Source organism: Myiozetetes cayanensis, unplaced genomic scaffold, assembly GCF_022539395.1.
Source record: "Myiozetetes cayanensis isolate MyiCay16 unplaced genomic scaffold, myiCay2020 scf2-11, whole genome shotgun sequence".
Taxonomy (NCBI): Eukaryota; Metazoa; Chordata; class Aves; order Passeriformes; family Tyrannidae; genus Myiozetetes; species Myiozetetes cayanensis.
In genome coordinates this window covers 62264994-62279701 of record NW_026087411.1, presented here as the reverse complement: position 1 = coordinate 62279701, position 14708 = coordinate 62264994, and the positions used below count along the sequence as shown (strand labels likewise).

General features: G+C 41.9%; 1 protein-coding gene across 1 annotated transcript; it reads right to left on the bottom strand.

Moving 5' to 3' along the window:
• Positions 1-1096: 1096 nt before the first annotated feature.
• On the bottom strand, positions 1097-9845 carry HDDC2 (HD domain containing 2). The gene is made up of 6 exons (XM_050315314.1): positions 9735-9845; positions 9063-9184; positions 8007-8109; positions 6160-6228; positions 2431-2569; positions 1097-1235 (listed from the first exon to the last, which is right to left on the bottom strand). The coding sequence occupies exons 1-6, from the start codon at positions 9792-9794 to the stop codon at positions 1141-1143; spliced, it is 588 nt and encodes a 195-aa protein (XP_050171271.1). The 5' UTR covers positions 9795-9845; the 3' UTR covers positions 1097-1140.
• Positions 9846-14708: the final 4863 nt, after the last annotated feature.

Below are 14708 nucleotides of genomic sequence, written 5' to 3'. Positions count from 1 at the left end.
AGAACACTGCACAAGCTTTGGTCAGGCCCCTGAGGTTTGCATAAAGGAAACATTTCCTGAGTCATGGTGCCTGAAAATGTGTGCTCAGCTACATTACCTATCTTTAAACTGGATGACAATTGAATTTAGTTTTATGCTACTTCATTTGACACGAGGTAGAAGACACAGAAGCCAGCTCCAGGTCTTGACCATGTAAATTTTCCAGGTGCCAACTTTGCTTACTTGGTAATCATGACATTGCCCTAATCTCCAGCTGCACACAGCTCAGCAGCTGGCTGTGCAGACACTTGGCCTCGTTATGGCATTGACCATCACTACAGTTTTACTTCCCAATCATTCTGTACTTCTACAGAAGAAGGGAAGCAGTTTTACACAGGTGTAGAGGCTTCTGCGTTAGACTGCACAAACACCAAAGGTCCCTCCCAACCTCAGCTATTCTGTGATTATCCATTACCTGTCAAAGAGTCTGTAAAACTCTTGTTTTACAAGAGGGGTGAGGGGGAGTAAGGAATACAAGCCTTATGGAAATGTCAGCACAGTCCTTGACACAACACGTGAACTGTGGGAAAGTTCTATGAAACAATGAAGATATTGAGAAAATATAATTAATGAGATTACCAATTTTATCCACCATCACTTCTTAAGGCTTATGTGCTCAAAAGAAATCTCATCTCTAAGCTCAATCAAGACCTTGTAGAAGAACATACTTATTGGTCTCATTTCTGTGTAGCAGTGAGTGGATATTGACCCACTGAAGGGTAATTAAATCCATACACACTTGGAAGTCACAGAACAAGACACACACAGTGCATTACATGAACACGTTAGATTGCAATCAGCTAATTTTTAAACATACCTGAATTTCCCCAGTGGAGAATCTATTTGTAACTGCGACTGCATTAATCAGAGGCTGATTAAAAAAATGAAAAGGAAAAACCCAAACAAATATTTGGTCCTTGACACAAACTCTGATTTGGTGGTAACTATGCTCCCTGCTAGTACCTAAGTGGTCCTGGGATTCTCAGCAATGAATGCACAGGAAAAAAATCTGCTGGCAGAATCAGTGACCTTACAGAAGGAAACATAATGCACAGAATATAAAACAAAATATTTATTATAGCTACAGCATTTAGGCACACCTCAGGAATGTGGATGAGATGTAACAGCTATTTTTTTATTCCTTTCTGTGTTAATCAGAGATACAAGCTGAAGTATTTCTGGGTGAAAAAACTTCCCTGCAAAACAAAAGAAAGGGAAATTTAATCATAAGGCTCTCATTTTCCCACATGTGAAAAGCTGGCATTGGAACAATAGCAGTGATGTCACTTTAGGCTCAAAATAAATGTCAAATTATTTAAGAAAGTGAATACTCCCAGTTTGATCCAACTATGGAGTAAAAGTAGTTACTCCATAAAAGCCCTTCTTACCTAAAAGCTTGTATTTTATGCCCTATTAAGACCTTAAGAGCTGAAAAAGGGATGCACCCTGACCAAGATGATCCCATACTATGTATCCTGCTACAGGAAACCACTGCAATTACAGGTGCACTCAGGGTGTACACTGTAGGGTCTACTCAGACACCAGCTCAGTTTAGTTTACTGAATCCTGGTAGTAGGGCAAAGATGTCAATTAGAAAATTAAGTCTTCCAGCTTTGTTCATGTTGTCCTTTTTTTCCTTCTTCCCTAATGAAATTATTACATTTTTCAGAGAGCTTATTATTTTCCCTGAGGAGTCACTAAAGTATAAATGGGACTTGTCAGGAAGTGTCTGGTGACTGCTAGTCCTCTTCCCAAGCTTGCCTATCCCTAGGATTTTTCCAGGACTGGCTGACTTAGTCACAAGTCCTCTTCTGGTGTTCAACTCCCTTGCTAAAATTATAAATATTATTATTTTACCTATTTCTCCTTTCAACTATCAGTTTATTTTGCAAAGGACGAAAAACAATGGATAGAATAAAAGCACCTAATAAATTGCACCTAAACCATTTCACTGAGGTGGTTCTCACATATGAGAACCTTGGGCAGGTCACACACGACCACAGCTCACGTAGAGATAACAAATTCTACTTCACTGGCTCAGGAAAACACTAACCAAATAGAAACAAGCTGATGCTCTGTGAAGGCTGAAGTCTCTTTTGTGCCCCCTCTGATGTTTCAGGGAGTTCCTTAAACACATGCAAGTGTAATGAAAGCTGAGCCTCTCTCAATAAAAAGTGAATTTGGCATAAATGAAATTCAGGCTCAATATCTATCTATAGATAAATATAAGGTATATTCACACTGCATTAAGTTTCCCTCAAAATATTTAGGGTACTTGAGCAATGAGTAAAACAACTAGTTCTCACTTGCCCTGAATTGTCTGTCAGAAAAAAAGGCAATTTATCTATTTTATTTATGAAAGAGGAAAAATAAAAAGCCCAAATGTCATACCAGCTGTTGAATCATAAAAATCTTGCAATCTGCCAGGTGTGTTTTCCAACTCTTCATACTCAAATGCTTGCAGTATCATCTCACACTGATCCAACTGTTTTACAAACTTGGCTTCTGCAGTACACTGGTTTTCATATTCCTGAAAAGATTTGCAGTTATATGAACATAATTTTGTTTCTCTGAAACAGAGTATTAAAAGCTCTTTATGTATCAAGAATTTTCTTCATTAGTACAAGCCACTCCATAAATATTCAGCACAGTTACATCTTTCACTTTGTTTTTAAGACACTATTCAAAAAAACACTTGAAATAAGTATGTGCCAAATTTATATTAAATGTAATGGGACTGAGACCACAATTCTTTTGCATAATCTTAACTCTAAACATACCAATTGTTTTGGCTGAATCAGGGATGATAGGGAGGCAACCCTGCACCATATACAAGTTAAACAATAGGTTTCCATTTAATAATATTTTACATATAAAGATCATTTGAGGCCTGGCCTAATATGAAATACCACAGTGTGTGCCTATGCACTGTCTAAGACCTGTTTTGCACTTTTCTCCACCACTTGCTGTTTCCATATGGAGCTGTTCTTTACATTTCTCCTGTCATTCCTTCCTAATTTTTTGGTCTAATCTGTCTGAGCTGCTTATGTCCTTATGTCTCTGCTAGGAGATAGGAAGGGGAGTGGTTAAGGGGTTTCCCCTTCAGACTTTAGGTCCTTTAATCTCTATGCTATCTTTTCCCTCTCTGCAGTCATCATCAGTATATATTTGTGAGTCATTCACATTTCTGGTCAACTTGAACAATGTTGCTGTCATTTGCTTCCAGTGATGACTGCAGACAGGTTTGCCATTTCATTTTCTCTTTCACACTGCATGTGAAGTCTCATTAGCTGGTCTTGACTTCCAAAATCAACAAATCAACCCCAGGAAAAAGGTTTTTTCTGTGCAGGTTGCCAATCACCTCGATACCCTGGGCAAGCCTGACTCCATTCATCATCACCATTAATCAGACACAGTCTTAAGTACACACTGGGCCCATCTGTGCTCCCAGATCCAAAGAACTCACAGCAGTTCTGCAGATAAGAGCAGCACAAGTACAGGAAGAGGTTTTCCTACTGACCAAAGAACATGGCATCCCTTTCTGCATCTTAAGACAACAGCTTGGTGTGAGTGTCATCACAGTGGCAAGATCTTGGCATTGTAACTCCAGCACAGGTAAGCGTGACAGTCATTTCCTTGTCTGACATACTATTAGGAACCTGTCCTTAGGCTTATTACTTTACCTTTGAAGTCAGAAATCCAGATTTTAATAGCCATGACTATATTTTTTTACTATTTTTTTTTACTATTCTACTTGGATTTCAATACTTTGAATTTTCAGTTACATTTTGATTGTTAGTTTAGTAATCAATTTCACTTCAATGTTTATATCTTTTTTTCCTTTCAACCTGAGCTTTGCCTTAAATACTACTTCTTATTTTCTTAAATCTATTTCTACTATTTTTCTTTTTTTTTGGGGGGGGGGGTGTTCCATGAAAGACTCTTGACAGCATTACAAAGGAGAACTTCAGGAGAAGGACAACTAGGGCTGTTTTCCTGTAAAGGTCGGTCCCACCACCAGCAACTAAATTGGGAGTATCAATCTGTTTCCAACCTCTTTGTGCCATACAACCCACCGGATCTTATTCATACCTCAGCTCACATTACTCTCAAGAAACATCAGCTATAATATGTGCAAGTGTGCACGGTGCTTAAGTAAACACTGTTTCTTCCCCAAAGGTGTATAAGACTGTGAAACAACAGCACACTTTGGAAAAACAGTAACTAGTCTTTCCAACGCCACAGGCCATCCTTTAAAAATTACTCCCATGCTTTTGCACTTGAGAATAAAAAAGCTCGACAGAGCCAAAATGTGCTGACTCGTTTACTTTATTATTTTTTTCAAACATATTCTGGATTGCTATAAAGCAAAAATATATCTGAGGCATCCTTCTGCTGCTTCTCTCCCCTACACTACACTTGCAGAGTGCCCAGCAACACAGTCCAAAGCAACAGCCCTTGTAAAGCTGAAAGGCAAAGAGAGGCAGAGACAAGGGCAGAGCAGTGGAGGAAGGACTTGCTAAGAGTATCAACAGATCTTGCCCCACCAATGTTCAGTTCTGGTCCACAACTTTCTTCACTCACAAAAGAAATCATAGGGAAATGCCTCTGGCTGTGTTTGAGCAGAGTAACATCCCAAATGATTGGAGGCTTTTTATTTTCTACCACTTTCTTTTCACTTAAGACTAGAGGGACTACATGTGAATATTAGATTTTTAGGTTATCCACGTTGTTATGTGGGTTGCACTCATGCTAATGCATTGCAGACTCAATGCCAATAAACTATCCTGAAGGTAGAAACAAAGACCAAATGATCAAAAGTGTGCATATATTAAATTATGGTTAATGAGAATGATGAAAAGCTAACACGCTGAAGAACTGACTCCATAGTGAACCAGCTCTTATACAATCATAAAAGAAGACTGAGACCAGCAAAGAAAAATACCAGTTCCATAGGACTAACCTTACCTATCAAAACCTCATTTTCCTCAATTATAACAGCTTCCAAAGGGAGAAGGAACCAGTGCTCAGTAAAAATAAGTATACACATTATTTCCCAGATCTGATGATGGTGATTTACCCCTTTTATCTTGAAATACCTCTGAGAACCCATTCTCACTGCCTGTTCACCACACAGCTACAATGGGGAAAAAAACCTAAACCAAACCAAAACAGGGTGTCGTAGCAAAAGGCAGAAATTAGATGCAAATATCTGGAATTTAAATACATTCCAAGCGGAAAAGCAAGAACATCAATATAAGACAGAGAATCAGGTCATAGAGTCCAAGAAACAGAATGCTTCGTTTGCAGCAACATGTGAACAAGAGGTTGTGGAAACACTTGTCCTCATGCGACCGTATGTTAGGAGAAGATGAAGCACAGTAATTATAAACTTGAATGTTCTGGAAATTATCTAATCATCCCTCATTTACAAGTATAAAGGATCTTATCAATTAACTGCATGAGTTCACATAAAAAAGTGAAATCACTTTCAAATAGAGAAGATACTTTCCAATCCAAACTTTTAAGGTACACAAGGCAAGAAATCCGTAATGTTTGTAGAAAAGCGATGTTTTGTGTCATATTTAAGTTCAAACTTAAGTTTTAATTTACTCTAACATTTTAAGTTGCTACTGAATATTTTAGCCTAATGGGCTTTATAATAAAGAAACAGAAACCACAGAAATTACTTGTATAAAAAGCAGAAAATAATCTGTGGCATCATCAGCTCCCATTATTTTCTTCCTGTATTAAAAGCTTCAAAGGGCCAGATATGATCAAAAGTGATAACGTAATAAAAAAGAACAGATTTATATCCAAGTGAGCTAGATGTAGAGTAAAAACCCCTTCCTTCAGTTGTACAAACCAAGCCCTGGACAGGTTCACGTGGAACTCTGAGAGGCCAGAGGCTGAAACTGGTTATTTTGGCAAAGTCCAGGGTTTCTGTTAGACAAGGATTGTAAAATGACCCTGACTCATACCACTAAGCTTTATCTCCTAAGCAAATGAATACAGCTTTCTGAGGTCAAAATAAGAGATGGCACAGTTTCACAGGTACACAGGAAGAAGAGACTGGGTCACCCTGAATTTTACCACAGAATTAAGAGAATGCAAGCTTACTTCCCAGAGTTCATAGATTTCTTTTCTGAGGTCCTCTGATAGAAGCTGGGTCAGTTGTTGCATAGCTGCCTGAAAAAAAGAAGCCATTTCCATTTACCTATTTTTTGAGCAATCACATTTCTATCATTGTCTTTTCTGAATAATTATCTGCTAGTTACCAAGTTTGTAGAAACATACACTACACAGAATATTATTGTATTGTGCTGGCATGGCAAGGTTTTGTTGGGGGGGAGGGAAGGGGGCTACAGCACTGGCCAAGTAGTGGTGGAATAACTGGAATAACATATTTAAGAAGGGGGAGAAAAAATCCTGCACAACTGCACCTCATTGCCCCCCACCATTGAAGCATCAAGGTCTTCTGCCTTCCCACCTCCTTCCAGCTCCGGAGCTCATCAGAATTCAAGGTTAGCAGGCCAAAATGACTTGCCCAGCAAAAAAAAAAAAACCCAACCCAAAAAACTTCCCCCTCAAAAAAACCCAAACTTTTTTTTTTAAATCAAGTTCATTTTCTGCTGCCTCAGCCTTGGACAAGACTCACTGGTTAGACTACTGCACAAGCTGCAAACTTCAGAACCAACGTCAGCTGTAGAGCAAAGGGGAAAAAAGAACTTTGCAGTGGAAGCAGAATATTGATAATTCCCCTCTAGCCACCTCCTGAAATTGCCACCCTTGCTGTATTTTTTCAAAGTATTTCAGAATCATCCTAAATATTTAATGCTTTACCCTCCTTCCTACAAAGTAAACAGCAAAGTTCTCACCAAGTGAAATGAGATCAGGAGCTGAAAATACTCAAGAAAACTTTTAAAACATACTTAGGCATCAAAATATTTTTTTCCTTGCCTATATTCAAATGAGAATTCTCTCTAGACAAAAGTTGAAGTCTGATTCTCAGTGACACAACAACCTTCAGAGGCTTCCAGGAAAGTTTTTTTTCTGTTCAGTGTTTTGAAGCTCTTCAAAGAATGTTAACATAATGCCTCACTGATTATTCCCCTCCCTCTTTAATGCTTATCTGTTTATAACTTGGGATTAGGGGAACTATGACTAACTCTAGGAGTAAGCTTTTTGCTAAGAAAGTGGAAATTACAGATCTATTCGTATTTGGTGTTGTTGAAGTAATATCTTTACTGACTGTAACTGCGGTACTTCATTGTAATGAAGTGTAATTCCTAGCATGTTCTTACACTGAACAAAAAGGTGAGTTTCTGAGGCGACATGTTGCCCTCTAGCTGTGGCTACAGAAGTGGTTTACATTTTCTTCAAATAATGCCACAAACCAGAAACGACAAACCAACAGTTTGGATATGTACAAGGCCAAAAATAAAGTAACTCCAGGCATGCTGCACTCACTCACAACAACAACGACAAAAAAACCCTAAAAAAAACCCCAACAAACAAACAAACAAAAACTCAAAACAAAACAAACAAGACACCTGTGTCTGGAGTCCTGTGCAAAAGGTTTCAATAAAGTCTTTGTCACAGCTGCACGATCTGGACACCACACATATGATCTGACATGAACTGTCATCAATCCCAGTCAGTGCACCCACTCCCCGCTCTCCACCTTTTGGTAAGGCTGCTGAAATGACTTGCTCAGGTTACCAAAACTACAAATTAGTTTGGGAATAAATGCCCAAGATGAAGATTATTTCAAAGGTTCCCCTGCCATAACTATGTACTTGGTGATGTTACAGATACAAAAATCACAATGAGTTGAAAACTGTAGTTGGTTATCGCAGACTTGCGTAATCCCAACAACAGTATTATATTGCTTAGTACCCCTTCACCAAACCATTAAAAACATACAGAATGCTTTGCAGGTGTGGCTTCAAGCCTTATGTCCATACCTCTTCTCTCCTGTGTTTCTCTTCTTTTGAAATATTATCTGCAGGAGCAATATCTCCAACAATGCACTCAGCCATATCATGAACCAAAGCTAATCGTATGCATCTGACAAGAAGCAAAGACAGAATAATTACCTTTTCAGCATTTTAAGTTATATCTTGTTATCCACAAAGCTAAGAGATGACAGAATTTATACCCTTCCTATATTCTACAGGTTGGCTGGAGTTTTTTTTAAACTTTACATTTTTCACTTCTTTGCCAAGAGAAGTAGTTTCCACCTAGACATGTTTTTATTTTCTGATTTCTAGCTCTTGCTGCTTGTAAATACATATTTAAGTATAAATACACCATGTACCAGAGCATAGCATTCCAAAGTCATGTATTTAGCTTTTGTACACTTGGCTTTCAGAAATGCCGTGATACTTAACTATATTATATACTTCAGGTTATTCTTCCAACAGGTAGAAGGTAATCTGATTAGAACCATCTCACATTCACTATGTAATCTGACCCTCACAGCTCTGTGGCTATGCCAGTCTGCAGCAGAATGTTCAGAAAAGCCTTCACATCAGCTTCTGAAGGGACAAAGCAAGCATGATCCCATACTGGACTCGACAACTCATTCAATAATGAAGCTTTCCCTACTGTGCTAGAGGTTTTCTGAGGCTTCTTAACTGCTGCTGAGTGCTAGTTCAGTCAAAATCCATATGATGAATGGCTTTGCCCTTGCTGTCTGTTGCTTCAGACTGTCTTTAACAAGTGTCTTCAGCTTGCTTACTTACTTATGGCTTGAGAGAAGGCCAGCTCAGAGCCTCTGCGCTAAGGACTTGCCTCTGCACTCGCAGTCTAGCAATAGAAGTTTTTAGCCCCTTTCAGTTCTCCAGGTAAACAGCACCCTGTCCAAAGGATGGAGGGAAAAAAAGAGGGAAAGGGTTTTCAAACTCTTTCAGTGTGTTTTAAAAGTTCTTACTCAGGACGCCAGCTCTTTTCAGCATTCTGTCTGCAACTCTCCTGCAACATTGGCACATGGCCACGATAACCAGATGCAGTCTCCTCACCTGTCCTTGTTAAGGCTTTTGTCTTCAGTCACCAAAGCCATCATCGCCATCCTGTACATGTGATCGGATACGCTCTCCGGCTTCGCCACGTTCCTGTACACCCATCCCGTCCGTGGTACTCTCTGTGTGAGCATCACAGAATCACTGAATCAGTTAGGTTTGAAAAGACCTCGGAGGTCACGGAATCCAACCTTAGGCAGGACACCACCACATCCCCTAGGCCGTGGCACCATAAACGTTAAAACCCTTGGACTTGAAGCACCTCTCTGCAGAGAGAGCAGCAGAAATTTCGCCCCACCGCGACCTACATGCGCCGGTGAGCCTTCCGATGCCTTCAGGAAACACCTGCCCCAGCGGGCAGCACCGGGCCGCCCAAGGCTGTGCCCGGCCAGGAGCACGGCCCAGCCGCAGCCCAAGGGCCGGGGCACCCTGCCCTGCCCTGCCCTGCTCTGCCCTGCCCCTCCCGGTGCCCCCCTCTCCCCGCCGCAGCCCCAGCCCGACCCGGGGCCGCCACGCACACCCCGGGCGGAGGCCCCGGCTCTCCGCCGGCCTCCACCGACCGCTGCCCGGGCTGCCGGAGAAACCCGCCCCACGGGAGGCCGGCGGGCACACGCACACCCAGGCAGCCCCCGCAGCCGCCCCGGGCCCTTCCCCCACAGCGTCCGCGCCCACCTTGAGCTGCCCCAGCAGGCGCAGGAAGGGCAGGAGCCCGGCCCCGCCGCTCGCCGCCATCCACCGCCCGGCAGCCCCCGCCTCCTCCCTCTCCTCCTCCTCCTCCTCGTCCTGCCGGGAGCGGAAGGAAGCGGCGGCCGGGCCGGTGCCGCGCTGCCCGCCCCGTGCCCAGCCGGGCGCTGTGAGGAGGGCGGGGGGTAGGGAAGCGGTGTCTGTGGGCTGCGGGGTGTGTGGCGGAACAGCGCTCCCGGAGCTCTGCCTCCTCGGGGATCCATGAAAAACCAGAATGCTTCGGACTGCGATTGCGACGGGAAAACAGCAAGAGAAGCCGGGCTGCTCACGGGCCGTGAGAGGGGAAGGGAGATGGGCGGCTCGTCCTCTGTTCTCCCGTGGTGCGGCGGGGAGGAGGGGAAGGCAGCTCATACTGCAGCCAAAACTTGAGCATCTCGGTGACCTTTACCATACTTTGAAAAAAAAAAAAAAAAAAAGGAGAAAGGTAGATATTGCAAACTCAGGTACATTATTCACAGAAGATAGGGTGGTTACCAGAGTTGCTAACGAGTTTTAAGTTATTCTGGGGACTCACGGAGTCTGGCTGCAGGCACTTCCACCACTTTTACAAGTTAAATACATAACACACCAAATTACTTGTCAGTTGGTGGATTTTCAACATACCTTGCGTTTCTTCGCTATTTTTATGTTGCCAACTGAAATAGCAACTAATGGTTTAAATGTGGTGTTGAAATAGTCTGTTTTCAGAAAACAACCTCTGCAGTTTGCCAGATATCAACAGATGGCCGAGTATTTTTACTTTTGCTCATGCATGTGCTTAAACTCTAATAATAAAGTCCAGGCACTATTTTGGTGACCATTTTAAGGCTGTCTTCCAACAATAAACAAGAATTCTAGACCAGGAAAGTCATCACCTTTACACCAGTTTCCAACCATAAAGTTGGAAAGGTCTTCTGGGTATTGCAGTCCAGCTTCCATGCTTGAAGTGAATCACATCTGTTGCAGTTTTTTCTTGACAGTTCTTGAAGCCATCCAAAGTAAAAATTACATAGCTTGTCCAGGTTAACTACCTTCCACATAAATAATTTGTTTCATAGCGTCTTCTTTGGACCTTCTGAGCCACTTGCGCCCATGGTTTTCTGTTGTATTGCACACCACTACCAAGGGAAGTTTAGCTCTGCCATATCTGTAATCCCCCTTCAAGTAATTAAATGTTGCTGTTATATGATCCCTGACACTCTTCAACAGGCAAGACAGTCCCAGAATACCTCAACATCTCCTTCAAGATGATGTGATTTAGATCCTGATTGTCTTGGTAGTGTTCACTGAAGCTGCCCTGTCTTGATCATGAGGAAGGTTAAACTGGGCCCTGTGTCCAGCCAGCACCTCACTAACACGAAGCAAAGGGGGACAGTAACTTTCCTCAGCCCATTGTCCATGCTCATAATGTAGGCTACTGTGTGATTTCCCATCTGTGGGATGAGAGCACAGTATGTGCTTATGTTGGACTCAGCTTTCACATAACCCCAGGTCATTTTTGATGAAGCCGGTAGCCAGCCTGTGTCTTCCCAGTTCCTTACCAATGGAAGGGCTTATTCAGCCTTAGATCCGGGATTGAGCATTTATCCTTGTGTTTCTCCATGTTGAGCATGTTAAGGCTTCTGTCAGCCCAGTCCTGAAGATTCTCAAAGTCCCTCAGAACTTAAGCTCTACTGTTTAGTGTATCAACCACCCCTCCTAATCTGATGTTGTCTTGAAATAGCCAGAGACTGCATCCTATCCCGTGGTCCATGTTTTTGATGAAGACAATGCACTATATATATCCTAGTATCAACCCCTAGAGCACTGAACATGCTATGGGCCTTCAGGCTCATTGCCAAGCCACCAGTTGCCACCCACTGAGCCCGTCAGCCTAGACAGTTTTCAATGCATCTAGCAAACAGCTTGTTCATGCCACTTTTCCTCAATTTGGAAGAAAGTGAGTGAAAGTGCTGCAGGAAATCATTTCAATCCCTGTACAGAAATCAGGATCTATTGTGCCCGCTGGTCCATCCTTGTCCGTGTAGCCAGCCATTCCATTATAGGGTGCAATCAGGTTGGCCAACTGTGATTTTTAATTCATAAATCAATGCCAGCTGTTCTTGATTGCCTTTGTGTCCTTTACAGGTTTCTGTAATAGAGCTTCATCAACTTTCTTTCGGTCTTGTAGCCTTTCTTTAACAACTGTGAAAAATGCCTTCTGAACTCAGTCATAAAAATAATACAGAGTAAGTTAATAATTTGCATTTTAAATAAGATGCTGTATCTAGTTTAGGAGCACTATTAAGGCTGCTTTGTCTTTTAACCCTTCTTGAATATATCTATTCAATGTACATATTTAGTATTCATAGCCCTTTAAATCCGTTTGCTTTTGCAAATCCCTTAATAATTCTTCAATATGGATAAGTCTTCTACAGCACACACGAGGAGGCAATGACTTTCAGTTTTATTGTCTGACAAATGCTTTGCCACTGGTGTCCTTAAGGTAGGGTTTTTTTAGTACAGAAAACTGATGGGCAACAGGATGGCCACAACATCACTTGACATTGTGGTAGAGAAGAATTTCTGGGCATCAACTATAAATAACATCTTGACTTTTTTGCAAAATTTATTTCTTTAGAAATATACCCTAACATATGTACCATTTATATGGGATAAAATGTACACAAAATATTACACTTAGTACAGCCATTGTAGTTATTTTCTTTAGGTATTTATATCATTTTTGTGGGTTTATAAAAATTGTAATATTTTTAGTATTTTGTAATATTTGTATTTATATAAAATGTATTTGTGTAGTATTTATGTAGTGTATTTTTTAGTGTTTGTCAGTTTTGTAACATTTGCATGTGTATAATTCTTCTGAGTGCACTTTGTGTGCTGTTTTTGCATGTTGCTTATTGACACTGGTTTGCTACCCAGTTGTTCTGAGGCAGTACTAGAGGTATCATTTATGAGGTTTTTCAAGAACTTATCAAATACAACATGTGGAATATTAGAAACACAGACTTTCTGTAGGCTGGAGGATGCTAATATAGTACAAATTTTACCTCTATCATGATTTTATTCTTGACTAAGGAGCCTAAAAAAAAAAGAAACAAATTTGAGTGCTCATCTCCATGCAGTTTTAAGCAGCTTTAACTCGTTTAGCTCGGAAACTTTAGCAAGGATTAGCAAAGTCTGCCTACAGGGTATTAAGATAGGATTAATCAGCCTCAACTGGCTTTTTCTTCATCTTTTTCAGAATAGGTGGCAATTCCAAAGGAGAAATCCCAAATTAGTTGGTTTGTTACCGTGGAGTAATTATGATTTAGTAGCTGGAGATGGCGCTCTCTGTCCACAGAATTCTGCTTCGACCGCATTTGCTGCTGCCCAATGCCAGCCTACAATTGTGCTTCCATTTCTTTAAGAAATAGCTTTGGGGAAAAGGGAATGCTTCACACACTTGGCTCAGTAATATGAAAATCATCTCTCCAGATGTCAGATGACTGGGAACAGACCCATTAACTACTCATAGCATGGGTCTTAATCAGTTTGTGGTTTATGTAACGTAGCACCAACAATAACACATTGGGTTTCGAAAACTCTTATGTGTTCTGCCAACATGGACACAGTAAATGCTATGCTGGCAAAATATCTTCAGGAAAAATAATTAATTGATGGGATTCATCTGGTGGGGGGGGAAGAAAAGAAAAACTTGTATAATTTGGTGGACACAGCAAAATGGTTGCATATCACAGACCTATCAGGCAGGAATAACAACCCTGATGTCCTCCTTAGAGCCAAAAGTTTGAAGAGCACCTGCCAGACACTGTAAATGGTCATTTTAGTTCTCCAGACTCTATTATATCTTTCTTTATCTGATGCAGTCTTATCAACAGTGTAGAATTAGCTAGTGAAAATCTGTTGCGAGAATACTTCGGTAAGGGTACGGAAAGAACAAACCTCTGGAGTGACAGGTACCTGTGTGCCATGTAGCTGCCTTCACTCTGCCATGTGCTCGTAGTGCTGAACTGTGTGTCCTCGTGCCCAGGGAGCCCCGTACTGCCCTGAACAGGCTGCCAAAGCAGGTGAGAGAGGCACCTCAGAGAGGCACCACGCACTGATATCTGTGCCAAGGGCTGGACATCTGCTGAGACTTTACAGAATCACAGAATGGTTTGGGTTGGAAGAGACCTGAAAGATCATGTAGTTCCAACCCCCTTGCCATGGGCAGGGACACCTTCACTAAACCGGGTTGCTCAAAGCCCCATCTAACCTGTCCTGGAGCACTTCCTGGGATGGTGCATCCACAGCTTCTCAGGGCAACCTGTTCCAGTGTCTCACCACCCTCACAGGGCAGAATTTCTTCCTAATGTCTAATCTAAACTTACTGTCTTTCAGAGAGTGTCACTACATGCCCTTGTCAAAAGTCCCTCTCCAGCTCTCTTGCAGGCCCCTTTAGTTACTGGAAGGCTGCTGTGAGGTTTCTCAGGAACTTTCTCTTCTCCAGGCTGAAGAGCCCACTCACGCTCATGGGAAGTAGGTTAACACTGGTAGTGTTAACTCTAGTCTGGTTATTATCTGTAAATACTGACCATATGCAGCCTAGAGGTAAGTGAATGACACTTTGTTTCTGCTGGCCATTAACACTCATCTGACCACAAAGCCGAGCGCTTCAGGAGAGTCTGGCCTTTGGGCTCCAAAAGAGAAAGCTGCCGAGGAGCACTGGGGATGCTGCAGGGGAGCGCTGGGACAGGTGCAGAGGAGCATTGCTCAGGCTGCCCTTTCCCAGCAGTGTTGCAGAAGTCCCCTCACATGTGGCACTGCAACAGAACCACCACATCAGAAAAAACAAGGGAACAAAAATGAAATGAGAAGATTGTTTCAGTTTTTGATGAAATGTGTGCAAAGTCCAATGGAAGGCATATCAGAAGGCTGAAG

Coding starts and splice junctions, on each gene's coding strand:
- HDDC2 (XM_050315314.1), bottom strand. CDS start 9,794: ATGGCGGCGAGCGGCGGGGCCGGGCTCCTGCCCTTCCTGCGCCTGCTG. Junction 8,110..9,062: donor AAAAGCCTTAACAAGGACAG/GTGAGGAGACTG, acceptor GCTTCTTGTCAG/ATGCATACGATTAGCTTTGG. Junction 2,570..6,159: donor AAATCTATGAACTCTGGGAA/GTAAGCTTGCAT, acceptor AAATCTTTTCAG/GAATATGAAAACCAGTGTAC.